Source organism: Heterodontus francisci, chromosome 38, assembly GCF_036365525.1.
Source record: "Heterodontus francisci isolate sHetFra1 chromosome 38, sHetFra1.hap1, whole genome shotgun sequence".
Taxonomy (NCBI): domain Eukaryota; kingdom Metazoa; phylum Chordata; class Chondrichthyes; order Heterodontiformes; family Heterodontidae; genus Heterodontus; species Heterodontus francisci.
This window is the reverse complement of record NC_090408.1, coordinates 44,522,371-44,546,183: the sequence shown is the minus strand read 5'-3', so window position 1 is coordinate 44,546,183 and position 23,813 is coordinate 44,522,371. Positions and strand designations below refer to the sequence as shown.

At 42.5% G+C, this 23,813-nt stretch overlaps 1 protein-coding gene across 3 annotated transcripts in view; it reads left to right on the top strand.

Moving 5' to 3' along the window:
- The window catches only part of pde8a (phosphodiesterase 8A), a 132,626-nt gene that overhangs the window by 67,633 nt on the left and 41,180 nt on the right, over positions 1-23,813 (top strand). For all 3 annotated transcript variants that reach the window (XM_068018302.1, XM_068018299.1, XM_068018301.1), the window contains 8 exons: positions 1,277-1,336; positions 11,687-11,744; positions 13,919-14,007; positions 14,478-14,556; positions 20,430-20,567; positions 21,106-21,194; positions 22,430-22,478; positions 22,567-22,615. In XM_068018302.1, coding sequence (XP_067874403.1) covers positions 1,277-1,336; positions 11,687-11,744; positions 13,919-14,007; positions 14,478-14,556; positions 20,430-20,567; positions 21,106-21,194; positions 22,430-22,478; positions 22,567-22,615 — 611 coding nt within the window. The remainder of the gene's footprint in view (positions 1-1,276; positions 1,337-11,686; positions 11,745-13,918; positions 14,008-14,477; positions 14,557-20,429; positions 20,568-21,105; positions 21,195-22,429; positions 22,479-22,566; positions 22,616-23,813) is intronic.

Genomic DNA, 23,813 nt, shown 5'->3' with positions numbered 1-23,813 from the left:
ATTTGAAGTCTCAATTTGCCTCTGGTATTTCTTCGTCTGATGGCTGTTTGCACACACATGGCTGTGATGTAACAGAACCTGTTGGTTTTTAGCACATCTTGCTCTGTTACTAGAATGATGTGATGTTCCCCAAACTGCTAAAACTGACACTTCAGCTGGAATACACAACAAAATTCAGGCTTGGGCTAATGTGGCAAGTAAAATTTGTGCTGCACGAGTGCCAGGCAATGACCATCTCCAACAAGAGAGAATCTAACCATCTCCCCTTGACATTACCATCGGTGAATCCCCCACTAACAACTACCTGTGGGGGGGGTTTGGTGGGGGGGGTGCGGTTACCATTGACCAGAAACTGAACTGAAGCAGCCACATAAATGCTGTAGCTACAAGAGCAGGTCAGAGGCTGTGAATTCTGTAGTGAGTAACTCACCACCTGACTCCCCAAAACCTGTCCACCATCTACAAGGCACAAGTCAGGAGTGTGCTGAAATACTCTCCACTTGCCTGGATGGGTGCAGCTTCGACAAGACTCGAAGCTCAACACCATCCAGGACAAAGCAGTCTGTTTGATCAACAGCCCATCCACCACCTTAAACATTCACTCCCTCCACCAACGTACAGTGGCAGCAGTGTGTACCATCTACAAGATGCACTGCAGCAACTCACCAAGGCTTACCGTCAGCACCTTCCAGACCAGCAACCTCTTCCACATTGAAGGACAAGGGCAGCCGATGCACGTGAACACCACCATCTGTAAGTTCCCCTTTAAGTCACACACCATCCTGACTTGGAACAATATCACTGTTCCTTCACTGTCGTTGGGTCAAAATCCTGGAATTCCCTCCTTAACAGCACTGTGGGTATACCCGCACCAGATGGATTGCAGCAGTTCAAGAAGGCATCTCACCACCACTTTTTTGAGCAATTAGGGATGGGCAATAAATGCTGGCCTTGCCAGCAATGCCCATATCCCATGAAGGGATTTTTTAAAAAAAAGTCCACCCTTAATTTTCAACCTTTTTTAGTTGATGTAGCTGATTTTTCGGTGAGGTTTGTGGGGGGATGGGGGTGCAGTAAGAAGAGGCTGGGGTGCTTGACATGGAAAATTTTCTGGCTTTGTGCCTTGTGTAAGTTTCCCTTGAATGGAGTGAAGAGGCTGTTGCTTCCATTGATCACTGGATGTCTCATTCCATGGCCCAGAATAACTCTGATTCTAATGTTTATCTGTACACTGCTTTGTATGTGATGGTAAAATAACTGTGGCCATTACTTCTAGATCCATCAGGGCAACAAAGTCGTCAGAAAATGCTGTCATTGTTGCTGTTGTGAAACAACTGTAAGTACCTTACTTTTTGAATGGGAGTTTAAAGAAAGGCATTTTTCATTAAAGTAACTGGTTCAGATTTGCTAAACCTAGGAGGTGGTGCAATGCTTTAATAACCCATGATATCATAGAATTTTAGAATGCTACAGCATAGAGGAGACCATTCAGCCCATTGTTCTCTTTGAAAGAGTTATTCAGTTAATTCCACTCCCCTACTCTTTCCCCATAGCCTTACAAATTTCCCCTTCAAGTATTTGCCCAAAACCCTTTATCAAAGTGATTATGGAATGTGCTTCCACTGCCCTTTCAAGTTTAAAAAAAAAATTTCCTCATGTTGCATCTGGTTCTTTTGCCAATTACCTTAAATCTGAATCCTCTAGTTACTGATCCTTCTGCCACAAGAAACCAGTTTCTCCTTATTCACTCTATCAAACCTCTCATGATTTTCAACAATTGCTATCAGATCTCATCTTAGTAGTTTACAGGCCCCCTAACAGTAATCATAGTGTAGGACAGAGGGTAAACCAGGAAATTAGAGGAGCATGTAACAAGAGTATTGTAATAATCCTGGGGGACTTTAACCTCCTTATAGACTGGGCAAACAAATTGGCAAAAGTAACTTGAGAGCAAGCTCATGGAATGCATTCATGACCGTCTTCTAAAACAATATGTTGAGGAGCCAATTAGTAACCTTACAGCAAAAAATTCTCTGGCGCAGAGTGATCGTAATATGATTGAATTTCATGTTAAGTTTGAAAATGTTGTAGTTATGTCCCAAACTAGGGTCTTAGATTTAAACAAAGCCAGTTGCATAGGTATGAGGGGAAAGTTGGCTGAGTTAGATTGGGAAATTAGATTAAATGATACGGTAGGTGAGCAATGGAAAACATTTAAAGAAATAATTCATAATTCTCAACAAATGTACATTCCCTTGAGGAATAAAAATTCCACTGGAAAAGCTGTCCAACCATGGCTAGAGAAGTTAAGGATGCTATTAAATTAAAAGTAGAGGGATACAATGTCCCAAAAGAAATAGTAAGCTTGAGGATTGGATGGGTTTTTAAAAATCAGCAAAGGTTGACCAAGAAATTGATAAAGATCTAGAAAATAGAAAGAGAGTAAACTAGCAAGAAATGTAAAAGCTCTTACAATCTTTTTAATAAGTATATTAAAAGGAAGATATTAACAAAAGTAAATGTGGATCCCCTGGTAGTAGAGGCAGGAGAAATTATAATGGGGAATAAGGAAATGGCAGAGATGTTAAATATTGTCAGTCTTCGCAGTACAAGACACACAGAATGTACTGCTGTTGGGGAGGGTTTATGCGAACTTGGCAAGGGAGTGGGAGCCAGGATGCAGCATTAATAAAGATAAACAAGGTGCACAAAGGATTGGGAAGACAGATAGCACTGGAGTAAGAAATAGTAAGGTATTAGGTGGGGTCAGAGTAAAAGAAAATGCAGTAAGATCTAAATTAGTTTGCAATGCATGTAGATAAATGCATGAAGTGTGGTAAATAAGTTTGGTGAGCTGCAGGCACACGTAGCCACGGGAGTATGATGTCATGGCAATCGCAGAGACTTGTCTCAAAAAAGGACAGGACCAGGTGCTAAATATTCCTGGATACAAGATGTTCAGGAAAGATAGGGAAGGAGACAACGCCAGAGGGGTGACAGTATTGATTAAGGAGAATATTACAGTGCTGGAGAAAGAGGACATCCTAGAGGGGTCAAGGACAGATCCATTTGGTTAGAGTTAAGAAATAATAGAAGCACCATTTCATTGCTGGATGTATTCTATAGCCCACCATCTAGTGGGAAAGAGAGAGGAGCAAATTTGCAGGGAAATTAGGTGCAAAAACTACATAGTGATAAAGGGGGGCTTCAATTATGCTAATCTAGACTGGGATAGTAATCGTGTAAAGGGCAGAGAGGGGGAAGAGTTTCTGGAATCTGTTCAGGAGAATTTTCTTGATCAGTATATTTCCGGTCCAATGAGGAAGGAGGCATTGCTGGATCTGTTTCTGGGGAATGAGGTGGATCAAGTCTCGATAGGGGAGCATTAAGGGAACAGTGATCATAGTATCATAAGGTTTAGGTTGGCTATGGAAAAGGACAAGGAGCAAGTCAGAGTCAGAATATTAATTGGAGCATGGCGATATCAGTAGAGTGAGAACAGATCTGTCCCAGGTAAATTGGAATCAATGATTGGCAGGCCAATCTGTAACCGCAATGGCCTGCCTTTAAAGGGGAAGATAATTCTGGTACAGTTGAGGTACATTCCCATGAGGGGGAAAGGTAGGGCAACCAAAGCCATAGCTCCCTGGTTGATGGAAGACATAGATAATAAGATGAAGCTGAAAAAGGTGCATATGACAGATGCCAGGTGGTTGATACAAGTGAGAACCAGGCTGAATATAGGAAGTTCAGAGGGGGAGTTAAAAAAGAAATGAGAGGCAGAGAGAGTAGGAGAAGAGACTAGCAGTGAACATAAGAGAATCCAAAAGTCTTCTATGGCATATAAATAGTAAAAATGTAGTAATAGATGGGGTGGGACCAAAAAGGGGATCTATGCATGGGGACAGAGAGCATGGCTATGATACTAAATGAGTACTTTGCACTGTCTTTGCCAAGGAAGATGATGCTGCCAAAGTTGTATTGAAAGAGAAGATAGTTGAGATTCTGGATGGGCTAAAAATTGATAGGGGAGTTATTAGGTAGACTGGCTCTAAAAAGTTGTTAAGTCGCCAGGACCAGCTGGGATGCATCTGAGAATACTGAGGGAAGTAAGGGATGCAATTGTGAAGGTACTGGCCATAATCTTCCAGTCCTCCTTAGATACAAGGGTGGTGCCAGAGGACTGGAGAATTACAAATGTTACACCCTTGTTCAAAAAAGGGTGTAAGGATAAATCCAGCAACTACAGGCCAATCAGGTTAACCTTGCTGGTCGGAAAGCTTTTAGAAACGATAATTCAGGAGAAAATTAACAGTCACGAGGACAAATGTCTAATTAAGATTAATTAAGGAAAGCCAGCACGGATTTGTTAAAGGCATATTGTGTTTAACTAACTTGATTGAGCATTTTTGATGAGATAAATTGTAGTTCCAGTGTACAGGATGTTGAGAGTAGTGAGGTCAGGGATAAGGTTACAAGGACGCAAGAGGGCACTGGCAAGCAAGAACTTGGTTTAAAGTGTGTCTACTTCAACGCCAGGAGCATCCGGAATAAGGTGGGTGAGCTTGCAGCATGGGTTGGTACCTGGGATCTCGATGTTGTGGCCATTTCGGAGACATGGGTAGAGCAGGGACAGGAATGGATGTTGCAGGTTCCGGGATTTAGATGTTTCAGTAAGAACAGAGAAGATGGTAAAAGAGGGGGGGGGTGTGGCATTGTTAATCAAGGAGAGTATTACGGCGGCAGAAAGGACGTTTGAGGACTCGTCTACTGAGGTAGTATGGGCCGAGGTTAGAAACAGGAGAGGAGAGGTCACCCTGTTGGGAATTTTCTATAGACCTCCGAATAGTTCCAGAGATGTAGAGGAAAGGATAGCGAAGATGATTCTGGACAGGAGCGAGAGTAACAGGGGAGTGGTTATGGGGGACTTTAACTTTCCAAATATTGACTGGAAATACTATAGTTCGAGTACTTTAGATTTTTATTTTTTATTTTTATTTTAGAGATACAGCACTGATGTCCAGTGTGTGCAGGAGGGTTTTCTGACACAGTATGTAGACAGGCCAACCAGGGGCGATGCCACATTGGATTTGGTACTGGGTAATGAACCCGGCCAGGTGTTAGATTTAGATGTAGGTGAGCACTTTGGTGATAGTGATCACAATTCGGTTAGGTTTACCTTAGCGATGGGCAGGGACAGGTATATACCGCAGGGCAAGAATTATAGCTGGGGGAAAGGAAATTATGATGCGATTAGGCAAGACTTAGGATGCGTAGGACGGGGAAGGAAACTGCAGGGGATGGGCAGAATCGAAATGTGGAGCTTATTCAAGGAGCAGCTACTGCGTGTCCTTGATAAGTATGTACCTGTCAGGCAGGGAGGAAGTTGTCGAGCGAGGGAGCCGTGGTTTACTAAAGAAGTTGAAGCGCTTGTCAAGAGGAAGAAGAAGGCTTATGTTAGGATGAGACATGAAGGCTCAGTTAGGGCGCTTGAGAGTTACAAGCTAGCCAGGAAGGATCTAAAGGGAGAGCTTAGAAGAGCGAGGAGAGGACACGAGAAGTCATTGGCGGATAGGATCAAGGAAAACCCTAAGGCTTTCTATAGGTATATCAGGAATAAAAGAATGACTAGAGTTAGATTAGGGCCAATCAAGGATAGTAGTGGGAAGTTGTGTGTGGAATCAGAGGAGATAGGGGAAGCGTTAAATGAATATTTTTCATCAGTATTTACAGTAGAGAAAGAAAATGTTGTCGAGGAGAACACTGAGATACAGACTACTAGGCGAGATGGGATTGAGGTTCACAAGGAGGAGGTGTTAGCAATTTTGGAAAGTGTGAAAATAGATAAGTCCCCTGGGCCAGATGGGATTTATCCTAGGATTCTCTGGGAAGCCAGGGAGGAGATTGCAGAGCCTTTGTCCTTGATCTTTATGTCATCATTGTCGACAGGAATAGTGCCGGAAGACTGGAGGATAGCAAATGTTGTCCCCTTGTTCAAGAAGGGGAGTAGAGACAGCCCTGGTAATTATAGACCTGTGAGCCTTACTTCGGTTGTGGGTAAAATGTTGGAAAAGGTTATGAGAGACAGGATTTATAATCATCTTGAAAAGAATAAGTTCATTAGCGATAGTCAGCACGGTTTTGTGAAGGGTAGGTCGTGCCTCACAAACCTTATTGAGTTTTTCGAGAAGGTGACCAAACAGGTGGATCAGGGTAAAGCCGTGGATGTGGTGTATATGGATTTCAGTAAGGCATTTGATAAGGTTCCCCACGGTAGGCTATTGCAGAAAATACGGAAGTATGGGATTGAAGGTGATTTAGTGCTTTGGATCAGAAATTGGCTAGCTGAAAGAAGACAGAGGGTGGTGGTTGATGGCAAATGTTCATCCTGGAGTTTAGTTACTAGTGGTGTACCGCAAGGATCTGTTTTGGGGCCACTGCTGTTTGTCATTTTTATAAATGACCTGGATGTGAGGGTGTAGAAGGGTGGGTTAGTAAATTTGCGGATGACACGAAGGTCGGTGGAGTTGTGGATAGTGCCGAAGGATGTTGTAGGGTACAGAGGGACATAGATAGGCTGCAGAGCTGGGCTGAGAGATGGCAAATGGAGTTTAATACGGAAAAGTGTGAGGTGATTCACTTTGGAAGGAGTAACAGGAATGCAGAGTACTGGGCTAATGGGAAGATTCTTGGTAGTGTAGATGAACAGAGAGATCTTGGTGTCCAGGTACATAAATCCCTGAAAGTTGCCACCCAGGTTAATAGGGCTGTTAAGAAGGCATATGGTGTGTTCGCTTTTAATTGTAGGGGGATCGAGTTTCGGAGCCACGAGGTCATGCTGCAGCTGTACAAAACTCTGATGCGGCCGCACCTGGAGTATTGCGTGCAGTTCTGGTCACCGCATTATAGGAAGGATGTGGAAGCTTTGGAAAGGGTGCAGAGGAGATTTACTAGGATGTTGCCTGGTATGGAGGGAGGGTCTTACGAGGAAAGGCTGAGGGACTTGAGGTTGTTTTCGTTGGAGAGAAGGAGGGGAGGAGAGGTGACTTAATAGAGACATATAAGATAATCAGAGGATTAGATAGGGTGGATAGTGAGAGTCTTTTTCCTCGGATGGTGATGGCAAACACGAGGGGACATAGCTTTAAGTTAAGGGGTGATAGATATAGGACAGATGTCAGAGGTAGTTTCTTTACTCAGAGAGTAGTAGGGGCGTGGAACGCCCTGCCTGCAGCAGTAGTAGATTCGCCAACTTTAAGGGCATTTAAGTGGTCATTGGATAGACATATGGATGAAAATGGAATAGTGTAGGTCCGATGGTTTCACAGGTCGGCGCAACATCGAGGGCCGAAGGGCCTGTACTGCGCTGTAATGTTCTATGTTCTATAACAGAGAGAGTTGATGAGGGTAATGCGGATAATGTGCATCTGGACTTCCAAAAGGCACTTGATAAAGTACTAAGTAACAGGCTTGTCAGCAAAGGTGAAGCCCATGGAATAAAAGGGACAGTGGCAGCATGGATAGGAAATTGGCTGAGTGACAGAAAACAGAGTAGGTTGGTTATTTTTCGGACTGGAGGAGGTATATTTTAAGAGGTGGGTGAGATAGTGAGTGCCTTCATTTTGATCTTCCAGAATTCCCGAGATTATAGAATGGTTCCTGTAGATTGGATGGTAGAAAATGTAACCCCACTGTTCAAGAAAGGTAGGAGAGAGAACATGGGGACCTATAGGCCAGTTAGCTTGACATCAGTAGTAGGGAAAATGCTGGAATCCATTATTAAGGATGTGATAACCGGGCACTTGGAAAGCACAATATGATTAGGCAAAGTCAACACAGTTTTTTGAAAGGAAGTTGTATTTGAGGCTGTAGCTAGCATGTGGATAAGGGGAAACCAACAGATATAGTTTGTTTGGATTTTTAGAAAGGCATTTGATAAGGTGACACATGAGGTTGTTGCACAAGATGAAGGTTCATGGGATTGGGAGTAATATATTGGCATGGATTGAGGATTGGTTAATGGATTGAAAATGAAGGAGGACAAAAAAGTAATCTTTGGGATATCAGGTTGTAACTAGTAGACTACTGCAAGGATCAGTGCTTGGCATCACTATTTATAATCCATATCAATGACATGGGTGGGGGGACCCAGTGTAATGTATCCAAGTTCGCTGCTTGTACAAAGCTAGGTGGGAATGTAAGCTGTGAAGAGGACACAGGCTGGAAAGGGATATAGACTTGTGATTAGGCAAAAAGGTGGCAGATGTATGAACTTATCCACATTGGTAGCAAGAATGGGAAAGCAAAATATTTTTTATAATGTGAGAGACTAGTAAATGTTGAGATTTAGTGATTTGGGTGTCCTTGTACATGAATCACAAAGTTAACATGCAGTTGCAGCAAGCATTTAGGAAGGCAAATGGTATGCTTGTCTTTATTGCAAAGGGGTTGCAGTATAAGAGTAAGGAGGTCTGACTGCAATTATGTAGGGCTTTGTGAGATCACGCCTGGAGTACTTTGTTTAGTTTGGTCACTTTACCTGAGGAAAGAGTTGCAGTGAAGAATCACAAGATTGATTCCTATATTCTCGAGTTTAGAAGAATGAGAGATGATCTCATTGCAGATATAAAATTTTGAGGGAATTTGACAGGATAGATGGTAGGTTGTTTCCCCTGGCTGGAGAGTCTAGAACTTGGGATCACAGTCTCAGGATAAGGTGTCGGTCATTTAGGGTTGAGGTGAGAAATTTCTTCATTCCGAGGGTTGTGAATCTTTGAAATTGTCTACTCCAGAGGGCTGTGGATGCTCAGTCGGTGAATCTATTCAAGACTCAGATTTTTGGGCATTACGGGAATTGAGGGATAGGGTGGGGAAATGGATTTGACGTAAAGGTGCTATCATGATCTTATTGAATATAACGAGCTCAAGGGGCTATGTGGCCTATTCCAGCTCTTGTGTCTTGTGTTAACCTTCTCTCGTGCAAGGAGATTTTCTCGTCTCCACTTAACTAAAGTCTTTCATCCTTGGTGCCATTCTAGTAAATCTCCTCTGCACCCTCTCCAAGGCCTCGACGTCCTTCAAACAGTGCGGTGTGGTGCCCAGACTCTGTACTCCAACTGGGGCCTAATCAGAGTGCTGTTTTGCTCACTATTATCTATGCAATAAAGCTGTCATCTCAACTTTGTCAGTCGGTGATTCTGAGTACTGGAAGGGGCAAAGAGAATTGAAGAGAAAGTTACCCAGGAGTCCACTTGAGAACCACCCCAAATATGCTGGGGTTGTCAGAGGCCTGGTGGGTATTCCACCTATTCTCTTGACTTGGGTACAGGAGACATGAAAAGGAAACAAATATAATTTAATAATGTAGGTATGCTAATATGACTCAGGCTCTTTTGGGGGGAAATGTCATTAAGTGACTAAGCTGAGTCACAGTGGCGCAGTGGTTAGTACCGCAGCCTCACAACTCCAGTGACCCGGGTTCGATTCTGGGTACTGTCTGTGCGGAGGTTGCAAGTTCTCCCTGTGACAGCGTGGGTTTTCGCCGGGTGCTCCAGTTTCCTCCCACAGCCAAAGACTTGCAGGTTGATAGGTAAATTGGCCATTATAAATTGCCCCTAGTATAGGTAGGTGGTAGGGGAATTGAGGGAAGGTGGGGATGTGGTAGGAATATGGGATTAATGTAGGATTAGTATAAATGGGTGATTGATGGTTGGCACAGATTTGGTGGGCCGAAGGGCCTGTTTCAGTGCTGTATCTCTAAATACATTTTTTTTTAAAATGAGAAGCTGGCCAGGTTTAATGTAGGACAAGTCGATTCCTTCTAAGTCCCAGCTTAGTTTAGTTGGTAGCACTCACTTCTGTGCCAGAAGGTCAAGGATTCGAGCCCATAATCCAGGCTGGCACTCCGCTGCTGCACAGAGGGAATGCTAAACTGTCAGAGCTGCCATCTTTCAGCTGAAATTTATTTTTTTTCTATTTCCAAAATATACTTTATTCATAAAAATCTGCAAAAATTACATTGCTAAACAGTTTCAAACAGCACCACCAAAAAATACAAACATTGCAAGGGAGATCAGAATCCTTCTATACTATCATGAGTTTCTTCACAACTCTTCCATTTCACTATTGTCATGCCAATTACAGTTTTACATTTACAGCAAATGAAAATATTAACGATACAGTTCGAGGGGTTTCCCATGGATCCAGCCCCTCAGTTCAGCTTGGTGGGGGGACCTTACACTGTGGTCTTTCCCCATTGAGCCTTTGCTGCGGCTGCCCCAAGCTTTAGTGCGTCCCTCAGCACGTAGTCCTGGACCTTGGAATGTGCCAGTCTGCAACATTCGGCGGTGGACAACTCTTTGCGCTGGAAGACCAGCAAGTTTTGGGCAGACCAAAGGGCGTCTTTCACCGAATTGATAGTCCTCCAGCAGCAGTTGATGTTTATCTCGGTGTGCGTCCCTGGGAACAGCCCATAGAGCACAGACTCCTGTGTTACAGAGCTGCTTGGGATGAACCTTGACAAAAACCACTGCATCTCTTTCCACACCTGCTTTGCAAAGACACATTCCAGGAGGAGGTGGGCGACCGTCTCTTCCCCACTACAGCCAACGCGGGGGCACTGTGCGGAGGGGGTGAGACTGCTGATTTTTTTTTTATTTCCAAAATATACTTTATTCATAAAAATCTGTAAAAATTACATTGCCAAACAGTTTCCAAACAGCACGAAAAAATACAAACATTGCAAAAGAGATCAGTTTCTTTCAATAATGTCATGAGTTTCTTCCCAACCCTTCCGTTTCACAATTGTCATGTCAATTACAGTTTTACATTTACAGCAATTCAGAATATTAATGATACAGTTCGAGGGGTTTCCCATGGATCCAGCCCCTCAGTCCAGCTTGGTGGGGGAACCTTACACTGTGGTCTTTCCCCATTGAGCCTTTGCTGCGGCTGCCCCAAGCTTTAGTGCGTCCCTCAGCACGTAGTCCTGGACCTTGGAATGTGCCAGTCTGCAACATTCGGTGGTGGACAACTCTTTGCGCTGGAAGACCAGCAAGTTTCGGGCAGACCAAAGGGCGTCTTTCACCGAATTGATAGTCCTCCAGCAGCAGTTGATGTTTGTCTCGGTGTGCGTCCCTGGGAACAGCCCGTAGAGCACAGACTCCTGTGTTACAGAGCTGCTTGGGATGAACCTTGACAAAAACCACTGCATCTCTTTCCACACCTGCTTTGCAAAGGCACATTCCAGGAGGAGTTGGGCGACCGGGAACGAGACTACTGATATGTTAAATGGTAGCTTCTGTCTGTTCCGGTGGCTATGCAAGATCCTGTGGCATTGACTGTAGAAGTGCAGTTCTCTCCCACTATCTAGGTCAATGTTCCTACCTTACTAATCCCACCTACCTAATAACATTAACTGCTCATTTATCTCAATACTGCTTTTGTGCAAATTGGCTCCGTTATTTGCCTAAACAGCAATGGATACACCTCAGACGTAATTCACTGCTGAAATGCCGTGAGAGGTCCTGAGGATCTGAAAGGATCTATGTAAATGAAAGCTGAAGTGTCCATTTGTCTTTTAACAAGTTCAGAGTTATAAATGGCTTTTATTTTAAAACAGATTATCATATATTGACACTTTCAAAACCATTATTAACCTTACAATTGCATTGTTGTTACATCTTAGACAAGGGGGTCAGGAGGAGAGCTCCGTGATGCCACTGATTGCTGCAGGCTTCACACGGGTAGGTTGGTTTTTTTTTTCCTGCAGTTAAGCCTTGGGCTGCTGATTGTGAACAGAAGATGCAGCTAGTATTATAGTGGGATGGGGTTAGTAACCCAAGCCATGGGGGTTCTTACTGCTTTAAACAGGACTCGTGCTTCTCATCTGTAGATTACAGTGCTCAATAGCTAAAATGTTGCCTGTAGTGTATTAGGCAGCCAGTGGGAATTCCTTTGAAATTCATCCTTCAAAGAACTCTTTGCTTTGTGAGGTCCCTTGTCATTGCCCAGCAGCTGCATTGATGGGGACTTGTTAATTTGGGCAAGAGATTTGTTTTCAACCTGGGAGTGTAATAGACAGATGGAATCTAGGCTTGTGTCAAAACTTGATTTCTAAGCCCTTCAGTTGGATTGTGAATGTAATATACATGAATGTAGTTACCATTTATACGTTGAGTATGAGTTGCATGTTTTTTTGTTCTTTGAGTTGTATTTCCTTTGTAATTTTGGCTCCCTGTTCAGTATCACTGTGCTGATGTATCTGTAACTTTAGTTGTATCTCACTTCCATCTGCCTTTTCCATGTCCAGTTTGCTCCATTGCCAGCCTCAGTGTTGTGCCAATTGATGTTTCTATTGTACTGAAGAACTGAGGTTTCTGTATCAGTTTCTTTCTGTCTTCAATATAAGTATTACCAGAGTTCCTGCCAAATGAGAGAGATGAAAAAGAAGTGAAGTTGCAAGAATCTCCCTGGAGTTAGTCAGATGACTTTGAACATTTCCGTGGCTGACACTGGCTGGTTTCATGGCACTCCACTTTCTTAAAGAATTCTTTTAAATTCTCATTTTAACTTGAAAGCAGTTTGCCTTCCTTTCATGTTCAATTTATATTAAACAAATTAATCAATAAATGATACAGCACAGAGGGAGGCCATTCGACCCAATGCCCCTATGTCAGCTGTTTACAGTTAGCATTACAAAGGATTGCTAGTATTTAATTTTCCCTTTGGGGATGTTGTAAGGTAGAGAGAGAAGAAAATGCAAAATAGTCTCAAAACAATACTGAGGAGAATCAATGGGGAAACCCCATGTACTCTCAAAAATGAAATTGCTTTTTCTGTGCCTAATAGATGGTAGATGTGTCTTAGTTAAGTACAAAGTAACTTGTGTGGATGTAATGAACCATAAAGAGGAAATAAGTGCCAAATGGAACAGTTATGCATATTGGTAGAAGAGAGATCTAGGGATTATCAATTAATCCATGAATTGTCAGCACAGAGTTTGGTTCACTAGTATTGTATGTGATAGTGCAGTAGTTGATGTATAGAGTACACATCAGGTTATTTTGCTGTGTAAATTGATCAGACCCCACTTGGAGAACTCTGTATAGTTCTGGCCGTCTAATTGACCAGATTCATCCAGACAACTTGCAGTAAAGGGTTCATGACACAGTTGCAAGAAAGGAAATTGGCAGAATTTTCCTTAACTAAAGGCTAACAGATGAGGGGAACAACTGACGTAAATTAATATAACTGGGTTAATGGGCATTTGGCACCAAATTTTGGGAGAAAGAGTCAGGGGTTTTCTGCGGAGGTGAATAGGTAGATTTGGGATTGATTAGAAAGGACTGGGTTGTTGCACCAAATGCCCTTTATCTTTACTCAAATTCCTGGGTCTGGGCTCCCTGAAATAGTTAATTTTTAGACCCATTTCCCTCTGTTTTCCCAATCCCCTTTTAATATTTTTTTGAATATTCATCCACATCTCTTAAATGCTGCTATGAATTCTACTTTAGCTACAGTCTCTGCATGGGCATTTCATATCCTAAAAATGCCCTCTGTTTTTAAAAAAAAATTAAATATTTAACAAGTTACACTCTGCCATTGTTTTCAACTTTTAAGTTTACACTCTTTAATCACAAATCTACGAAGCAATGGACATAGCTTTTTCCCAATTTAACCTATTGAACTTTTCCTAATTTTGAACGTCTTTGATCTCCTCTTAGTTGCCTGATCTCTGATGGCAGAGAGCCCTGGTTTCTCTAGTCTTTCCCTATAACTGAAGCTTCTCTTTGGTAGCAGGGATAGGGGGAATTGTAGACCTGGCTAGCTAATTTAACTTGCCTTGTTAATATTGTGAAACAGTCGGAGTTTGCTTGTGCAGTTTCACTTTTGATATGTGATGCGTTTGTCTCCACAGTGGTACGTTGAAAATCCCAGTATCATTGCCTGTTACAATGAACTCATCCAGTTGGAGTTTGGAGAAGTACGTGCACAGTTCAAACTGAGGTACTTCGGTTTGCTTCATTGGTGAAAATAATGATGGATCGGACTGGATATTACGGGCAACTAGTATTATCTTAATTGAGCCCCGGTTTCAGTGTCTACAGATTAGTCATTCAGATCACAGCAGCCTTCTGTCTTCTCCTGGGAAAATCTCCACAATTCCCATCAGCCCATCTCATTCAACTCTTCAGATGTATAATTGGTCATCAAACCTCAACACTAAAGATGATGCCTAGGTGGATGACTAGGGCATGTTCTTGATATCAGAAAGTGTAGAGAATCTACCTTTGACATTGGAAAGAGTAATAAAAGGTCATCTTTAAAAGAAAAATGTCCAAATTAAAACATACTTGCCCCTTTGTTTTGGAAATTCTTTACACTATGGGTTCAATTAGTTTCATTGACAAGTTGCACACAACATGAAGTGTCTGCTACTATGCAGGTTTAATAGAATCATTCTCTCTGTCTCTCAGGGCATGTAGCGCAATCTTCACCGCTTTGGAGCAAAGTCAAGAATCAATAGAAATTACAAGTGAAGATAATATTATTCAGGTTTGTCGCTGATCATGAATGTTTTCAATCTCCTCACCCCTGACCTTGGTAACAACCAGCAAATGTCGTCTTGTGTTCAATCAGTATATTGCAATAGTTTGTTCTCTTCAAGCTTAGAATGCAAAACTGAGTCTAAACAGCACCTAATTAACCCATCAAGATACTGATTTAAAAACAAAGGCAAAATACTACAGATGCTGTAAATCTAAAATATGAACAGAAAATGCTGAAAATACTCAGCAGGTCACACAGCATCTGTGGTGAGAGAGTTAGGAGCTTCATGTCAGTGACCTTTCATCAGAACTAGATATGAAACCATTCTTGCAGGATACGAGGCCTCGCTGTGTTAGTACCATACTAAAGACTTTGACGCCTCATCCTGTGCCTGCAGTATAAATCAAGGGGGCTGAATAATTCCTTGTGAATTAACATATTTTTTGGAAATTAAACTGATCAATGTAAACTTGTCTAAGTTGACAGCACTCTCTCCTCTGAATTGGAAATTTGCAGTTTTAAGCTACAGTTCAGGATCTACAAAATCAAACTAGCAGACATTCCAGTGCAGCATCAAGGGACAGCTGCCTCATCGTGGGTGGAGATCTTTGCATCTGATATTAACACAAAGCTGTGTCTGACTATTCCAGTAGTTTAGGTGAATACTAAAGATCCAACAGCACTGTTTGAAAAGGAGTTCAGATATCTTCGTGTCCTGTGCAGCATTCCTCCCTCAATGACCAAGAAGAGATTTAAATGGTCAATCATTCCATTGCTGTTAGAAACATTGAAAATTTGCAACATGGAAGGAGGCTATTCGGCCCATCATGTCTGTGCCAGCTGAAAAAGAGCAGTCCAGCCTAATCCCACTTTCTAGCTCTCGGTCCATAGCCCTGCAGCTTCCAACACTTCAAGTGCATTTTCCAAGTATTTTTTAAATGTGATTGTTTCTGCCTCTATCACCCTTTCAGGCAGTGAGTTCCAGAGCCCCACTACTCTCTGGATGAAAACATTTCTGCTCAGCTCCCCTCTAATCCTTCTTACCAATCACTAACTCTATGCCCCCTGGCTATTGACCGCTCTGCTCAGGGAAATAGGTCCTACCTATCCACTCTATCTAGGCCCCTCAATTTTGTGCACCTCAATTAAATTACATTCAGCCTCCTCTTTGCAAGAAAAATCGCCCCAGCCTATCCGATCTCTCCTCATAGCCAAAATTCTTCATTCCTTGCAACAGCCTCATAAATCTCCTCTGTATCCTCTCGAGTGCGATCGCATCCTTCCTGTAATGCAGTTATCCAAACTGTGCACAGTACTTTAGCAGTGGCCTAACTAGCGTTTTATACAGTTCTAGCGTAACTGCCTTGCTGAGATTCTGTGCCTCGGCTAATCAAGGAAAATATCTTCTATGCCTTCTTGACCACCTTCTCTACCTGTCCTGCTACATTCAAGGATCTGTGGGTATGCACTCCAAGACCCCTCCGTTCCTCTATATTTCTCAGTACCTTACCATTTTTTGTGTATTCCTTTGCCTTTTTGTCTTCCCCAAATGCATTACCTCACACTTCTCCAGATTGAATTTCATTTGCCACTTTTCTGCCCACCTGACGGCACAGTGGCGCAGTGGTTAGCACCGCAGCCTCACAGCTCCAGGGACCCGGGTTCGATTCCGGGTACTGCCTGTGTGGAGTTTGTAAGTTCTCCCTGTGTCTGCGTGGGTTTTCTCCGGGTGCTCCGGTTTCCTCCCACAGCCAAAAGACTTGCAGGTTGATAGGTAAATTGGCCATTATAAATTGTCACTAGTATAGGTAGGTGGTAGGGAAATATAGGGACAGGTGGGGATGTTTGGTAGGAATATGGGATTAGTGTAGGATTAGTATAAATGGGTGGTTGATGTTCGGCACAGACTCGGTGGGCCGAAGGGCCTGTTTCAGTGCTGTATCTCTAATCTGACCAATCCGTTGATATCTTTCTGCAATCTACAGCTTTTTTCCTCACTATCAACCACACAGCCAATGTTTGTATCATCTGCAACCTTGTTAATTGTGCCCCCTACACTTAAATCTAAATCATTGATATATGCGATAGACTTGGTACTGAGCCCTGTGAAACCATACTGGAAACAGCCTTCCATTCACAAAAATGCCCATCAACCATTACCCTTTACCTTCTGCTTCTGAGCAACATTTGTATCCAACTTGCCCTTGGATCCCATGGGCACTTACTTTTCTGACCAGTTTGTGAGATCCCAATGTGTGCAAAATGTCTGCTGCCCTTGCCTACTCCTGAAAGCATGGTAGAGGCAGAAACACTCAACATTTAAAAAGTACCCAGATATGCACTTAAAGTGCTGTAACCTACGAGGCTTCGGGCCAAGAGCTGGAAAGTGGGATTAGGCTGGATGGCTACTTGTCGGCCGGCGCAGACACAATGGGCTGAATGGCCTCCTTCCATGCTGTAAATTTCTATAAATCTATGAATTTCTATAATCACTCGAGAATAATTCATTGTATGTGAAGTGCTTCCAGTAGTTTGAGAGATTTAATTAGATGTTATTTTAATTTCTTTCTTTTGGGCCTCCTTATCTCGAGAGACAATGGATACGCGCCTGGGGGTGGTCAGTGGTTTGTGAAGCAGCGCCTGGAGTGGCTATAAAGGCCAATTCTGGAGTGACAGGCTCTTCCACAGGTGCTGCAGAGAAATTTGTTTGTTGGGGCTGTTGCACAGTTGGCTCTCCCCTTGCGCCTCTGTCTTTTTTCCTGCCAACTGCTAAGTCTCTTCGACTCGCCACAATTTAGCCCTGTCTTTATGGCTGCCCGCCAGCTCTGGTGAATGCTGGCAACTGACTCCCACGACTTGTGATCAATGTCACACGATTTCATGTCGCGTTTGCAGACGTCTTTATAACGGAGACATGGACGGCCGGTGGGTCTGATACCAGTGGCGAGCTCGCTGTACAATGTGTCTTTGGGGATCCTGCCATCTTCCATGCGGCTCACATGGCCAAGCCATCTCAAGCGCCGCTGACTCAGTAGTGTGTATAAGCTGGGGATGTTGGCCGCTTCAAGGACTTCTGTGTTGGAGATATAGTCCTGCCACCTGATGCCAAGTATTCTCCGAAGGCAGTGAAGATGGAATGAATTGAGACGTCGCTCTTGGCTGGCATACGTTGTCCAGGCCTCGCTGCCGTAGAGCAAGGTACTGAGGACACAGGCCTGATACACTCGGACTTTTGTGTTCCGTGTCAGTGCGCCATTTTCCCACACTCTCTTGGCCAGTCTGAACATAGCAGTTATTTTAATGCAAGCCTTAATTATCCTTTGATTTAGTTTCTTGAGGAAAGCATAGACTGGATGTGTGACAAAGCTATGATGTGTTATGGGGTTTGAAGATGCCTGAACTGTGTGATTGGTTTATTACTATTGCCTGACTCCCAAGCTGCAACACTTTGGAATGTTGCTGTACCAGTGAGGTCATTTGGAGCTTTTATATCGGTGCCTGTTGTGGGGGAAAATTCTTGTAAACAAATCCTGCAATTGTAACTAATTCTTGCATTACATCATTCAAACCAGGTTTTATTAATCCCATGTTGGAGGGCAATAGCACACCCTGCATGTACTATAACCCAGTGCAGAGTCTAGTGCCAATAAATGGCATGTAGCTTGTAGTTTCTTGAGCTGTAGTCACTCTCACTAGGATCCTTACTACAGATAGTGATTAGTCTGGGCTGAATTCAGATATTGATATTGGAGCTGAAAGGGCATGCTGCTACCTTGCTTGTAGTTTCCTATACATGCACGTGATTTATTGTTGCTAGACGTCATCTCTTTGCCTGTGCACGCACTGTCATCAAAATCAAGTGGGAAATGGGGGTTAGAGGCCAAAGATAGTTAGACCAGGAGATACAGACATAATGTAGTCCCCAACTTAAAACTGTACATTGTTTCCATCATAATTTCCTCGGTCTGCATTTACATTGGAAATTGCCTATATAAACTGGTCATACTGCAATTAAACTCTTTTCCACCCCCCACCCCCCACCCTCCCTTTTTCCTTTCTCTCCCAACACAATCATGACACTGCTGTGGTGGGAGGGGGAGGGTTTAATTTACAGTGTGGCAGGTTTACCTGGGCAGTTTCCATTATGAAAGTGGACTTAGGAATTTACAAATGGAAAAGTTGACCATGTGTGCAAATATTAGATTTTTAATATACAGGGCCCTAAAAATTATGGTTCAAGAATGTGTAATTTCAGAGGAAAAGTAGCTTGGTGTTCTGTCTTGTGGCATTTATTGATTCTGCCTTAAAAGAATGTCAGTGAATGAAATCCTTTCAACTGTGAATTAAACTTTAACTGTAAACACAAAGCAATGTTTACATTTTTCAAATTTTAAAATGTCCAAGTATTCCAGTAGTTTCATGTCAGCCTTTATTGAAGCCTTTGCTCTGGTTGTATCCTATTAGGTTACATATCGTCAGTAAATTGTGGATTACAGACAGCGCCCTCACCCAAAAAACAGAAGGAAACTGCAGAGTTGGGGCTGTTTGAGTGATTGATGTAGAGTGTTAGCCTTGCGTAGGAAGGGTCACTGAGCTCGTGGGAGTAAGAAATGGGCAGTGAGCGTGTAGTTGGTGAAGGTGTACATTGCCTCAGGATTGAAATGTTGCACAGGATTGTCAAGTCAAGTCTAAAGAAATCCTATTGCCAAATACAAACATTAGCTGTGCAGCATTAGGTGGGTTTTTTTTAGCCCAACAGTGCAACACCTGTCCACAATAGCCTGTTGAGCAATAGCATTTCTTGGCGGGGGGGATAAGTCCATGCGCATTTGATTTCTTTAAAGTGTGTCACAGCCAAGAATTGGCATTTGAAATGGAATCACTGGTGTTTACCTACATAACAGGGAGCAAGTCCCACAAACAAGCAATGAAATAAATGGTCAGTCAATCTGTTTCATGTTGGTTGAGGGATGAATTCTGGTCAGGACACTGGGAGAATTTCCTTCTCCTCTTTCAACAAGTGAATGGGGCCTTGGCTTAACATCTTGCCCAAAAGATGTCATAATGATCCAGCGTTCCCTCAGCCTGGATTGACTGGTTCATGTCCTGCACTGGAACTTCAAGCCATGATTTAAGATGCAAGAGTGCTGCCAACTGAGCCGAGCTGACACTTAACTCATTCCCCTTGCTCCCCAGTAAAATATTGGTGTTCTGTAGGTTGGCACCATTGTTGATGGAGGGAATCTGCTCATTTGTGTTTCGAGTGAGGCTTTCTCCTATCTGAGAATGAGAAAGCATTTATAACTCTGTAACACAGTTTATGCTTTCTGGTGATATGAGTGACGAGGGTGAAAAAGGCTATCTTGCAATTGGTGGAATTTAACATCACATGTATAACAGCTCTGTCGATGTAGCTGGATGATGAGGCTAATGTCTCCAACTAAAGCTTCAGAAGTAAAGCAAATCAATTGCAACACTTCTCTTCCAAGGTCTAACCCTGCCTGGCCTGTTCCATAATTATGTATAGAATACAGTTCTGTCATGTTGGTTAATGAAGACTGATGTCGCTCTGCGTAGATTGTATTCGCTCCTGTCGTTGGTCAGAAACAGTATAGAAGTTTATTCCCTCAGTTAACTGGAGCTGCTAAGTGCCACACTCTTCACATCTTATAGTTGTCACTAAGTCTAGAACTAATAATCAGTGTAGAATCTAAAGACCCTTAAACTTCTAATCACTTCATTGTTGAAGAAAGTTCCTCTGGGCAAAGAGACCCTAACTGTTAGGTGCTGAACTGTAAGTATTTAATGCCTTCTGTTTGAAACATGCATATGAGGCCTGAAATGAGTGGTTGATATAAAATTTTGTTTCTGTTCTGCAGTATGTGAATCCTACATTTGAGGTGATGATGGGCTACCAGCGAGAGGAGTTGATAGGGAAGGAGCTAACGGAAGTGCCTAAGAGTGATGATAAAGCTGATCTCCTAGACACAATCAACTCCTATATTAAAAAAGGAAAGGTGAGCAGTTGCTGATGTGGCACCCCAGAGGGTGGGGGGAGGTGGTTGCCATTGTCTCTCTTTCCATGCCCTGCCCCATCTCTCACTCCCCTTTTTTCCTCGCTGCCCCCCCCCCCCCCAAATTCTTCACTCGTGTAGAGTGTTTAACTTAAGCAGTCTGTCATAATAAAGGGGTTCCGATGAAAGGTCACAGACTTGAAACATTAACTCTGTTTCTCTCTCCACAGATGCTGTCAGAACTGCTGAGTATTTCCAGCAGTTTCTGTTTTTATGTCAATAAAGGACTAGCTGCGACTCACAGTCACTTTTGGTGACTAATCAATCATTATGCAGCAAAATTAAAGGCACTGAGATCTGGATCATGAGTAAATACCACTCAAATCCAGGATTGATCAAGGGAGCCCTGTTAACTGATCTAAGAAATTCCTCACACACCAATGGAAGAAAACTGAGCTACCCTGATTTCAATGCTGCCACAATACAATTATATTTCAGTTTGATGAATTCTTTTAATCTATTTGTGGTTACGATTTTTCAGGAGTGGCAGGGAATGTACTACAGCAGAAAGCGAAATGGAGACAGCGTACAGCAAAATGTGAAGATAACTCCTGTTGTAGGGCAGGGCGGGTGAGTGTAGTGTCTTCACTATCTGGTTCAATGAAAGAAGATTACTGAAATTATAAGCCCTGTATTCAAGCTGTAACCTTAACTACTGCATCCTTTGACTCTGTTCCCTATTATATACAAACTAATTCTTGTGTTTTTTTCCCCCTTTTAACTGATTATTCTCCCTTGTTTCCTGCACACTAAACCTATAATTCTTCATTGCAGAGTGAATCATTTTCTGTCTCCTTTCCCAGTCCACATTTTGGTCACTGTTTTTCAGTATTCCTCTTATTCAAGTTTCTATCCTCTTTGCTCCTCTCACTTCTCTCCTCCTCCCACACCCACAAATAACTGGAAACCTAACTCAATTTATTGGTGGCAGTTCTCCAAGTCTCTTCCAATGTCACTTGGTGAATGCCGAGCTGGGTGGAGGGAAGTAAAGCAGGCCAATCTCTTGTATTTGGCTCATTTTCCCCTCCACCGACTTGGAGAGTCCATCCTGGAGTGCTCAAAGGTTGAGAATTAAATCTTTCTTGAATTGAATGGTGTGCGTGGTTGAGGTAGAATTGATGGATCGGGGGATGGAAGCCTGAATGTAGATTACCAAATGTTATGGGAAGGAATTTCATTTGAGCCTCCCGCTTGTACTTCTGGCTGGAGTGTCTCAGTCTATTTCGCAAGACTTGGGGTGTAGTGTTTTTGTACATCTGCGGATTGGAAGCAAAAGCAAGAAACAAAAAATCCTATTTTGGCTTCTGTTTAAGGATTCATACCTGCATTTTCATTTACTAGCTTTTATGCTGCATTTTGTGCAAAAAATATTAAAACTAATATTTGCTCAGAGCAAAGTTAAAGACAATTGAGGATTTGAATTCTGGCCCACAGCAACTGATTAGAGCAGACAATGAACCTGGGTATGTGATGTTTTATTGTAGAATATGGGGGTTGGCGATGGAGTTCTGAGTCTGTTTGCACAGGCCTCTAACCAAGGTCGGAATTGGGTCTGAACCGATGGAATTTGTACAATTTAATATATTTTTTAAATGATTTTCTAAAAGGATCTCCTGATTCAGGTAGTATTTTAATGTTGGTTATTTGCAGAAGCAAAAACTTTAAGAGATATTATTGCATGCTCGCTATTTTTTCCTTTACTGAGTTTATCTGCTCAGCTCTCCAGGTTTTAATTTCTATATATCATTTGAGATCTGTGCTGCAGGAATTTATAAATATTCTAATTAGAACTTCTTTCTCAATAGGAAAATTAGACACTATGTGTCTATTAGGAGGCCATGTAATGAAAACAAGGTAGGTGTGTGATCTGTGCTACTTCCTTTTCTATCCTCAGTCTTTTCTGGAGTAATTGTTTTCATACAATCCTCTTGTTTTTCTACAGGCTGACAAATCGCAGTTATGTGATCGGGTTCAGGCTGAGTCCCAAACAGGTACAGTGTTTAATGCAAAAAAAAAATGCATCTCTTATGCAGCAAACTGAAGGCAAGCTTTTGTGTTTCCTAAAATAAGTGAATAATATGTACCTTGTGCAAGTGTCACTCCTTAATTAGAATCTGGTGCAACCGTCACTTCCACTTTGTCTAAGGACATATGGTAGAGGATAAGTTTCTTCAAAGGGAGCTTTCTAGATATGGCTCCCAGATAAGTCCCTGCCTTTATTGCTGAGCATGTGCAGGTTTTTTCTTTGCCTTTTGTAGAGTTCTCCAGCTGCTACACAATACAGGTTATGGGAAAACTGTTTGGTGAGGAAGGGCTGAGAAGAGAGGGCATATGTTACTCTGGATGAATGTGGCTGTAACTGTCTTACAGAGGTTAAGACCTGAACACTGGTTTATTGTGTAGCTCTCCAACCAAGGTTTGAGTTGGGTCTAGACTGATTGGAATCTGCACAGTTTAATTTCAATAAAAGGTTTCCTAAAAAGATCTCCTGATGCAAGCAAATTCACTGTTCATTTCAAGCACTAAAAGAGGTATTTGAGGTATTTTTTTTTAAATGACAAAATGAGTTATTTCTGAAATCGCATGTGTTCATAGAATCGTAGAATGGTACAGCACAGGACGAGGCTATTTGGCCTATTGTGCCTGTACTAGCTCCTTGAAAGAGCTATCCAATTAATCCCACTCCACTTTTCCTATAACCCTGTGAATTTTCCCTTCAAATATTTATCCAGTTTTCATTTGCAAGTTGTTATTGAATCTGCTGCCAACACCTTTGCAGGCAGCGCTTTCCAGATCACAACAACTTGCTGTGTATAAAAAAAAAAAATCCCCTTATCTTCCTCTGGTTCTTTTACCAATTTCCCTAAATCTGGTCCTCTGGTTCCTGATCCTTCTGCCACTGGAAACAGTTTCTCCATATTTACTCTGGTCAAAGCCATTCAAGCTTGTTGACCGATGTATGTGAACAAGAAAAAAAATTATCCATGATGGAGGTGCTCCAGTGGACTCTTAGAATGTGGTTCACAACAACTGTTCTGCCTTGATGTAAAGTTGACAATCCTGCCTCTTGATGTCAACTGTATCCTCTGACTGAGCTCCAGTGCCCATTATGAAACCTGGCCTCCGCACTGATCTTTTCCAATCAGGTAAATTTTCAGTCTTGTATTAAGTGCATGTGGGTGGGAGGGA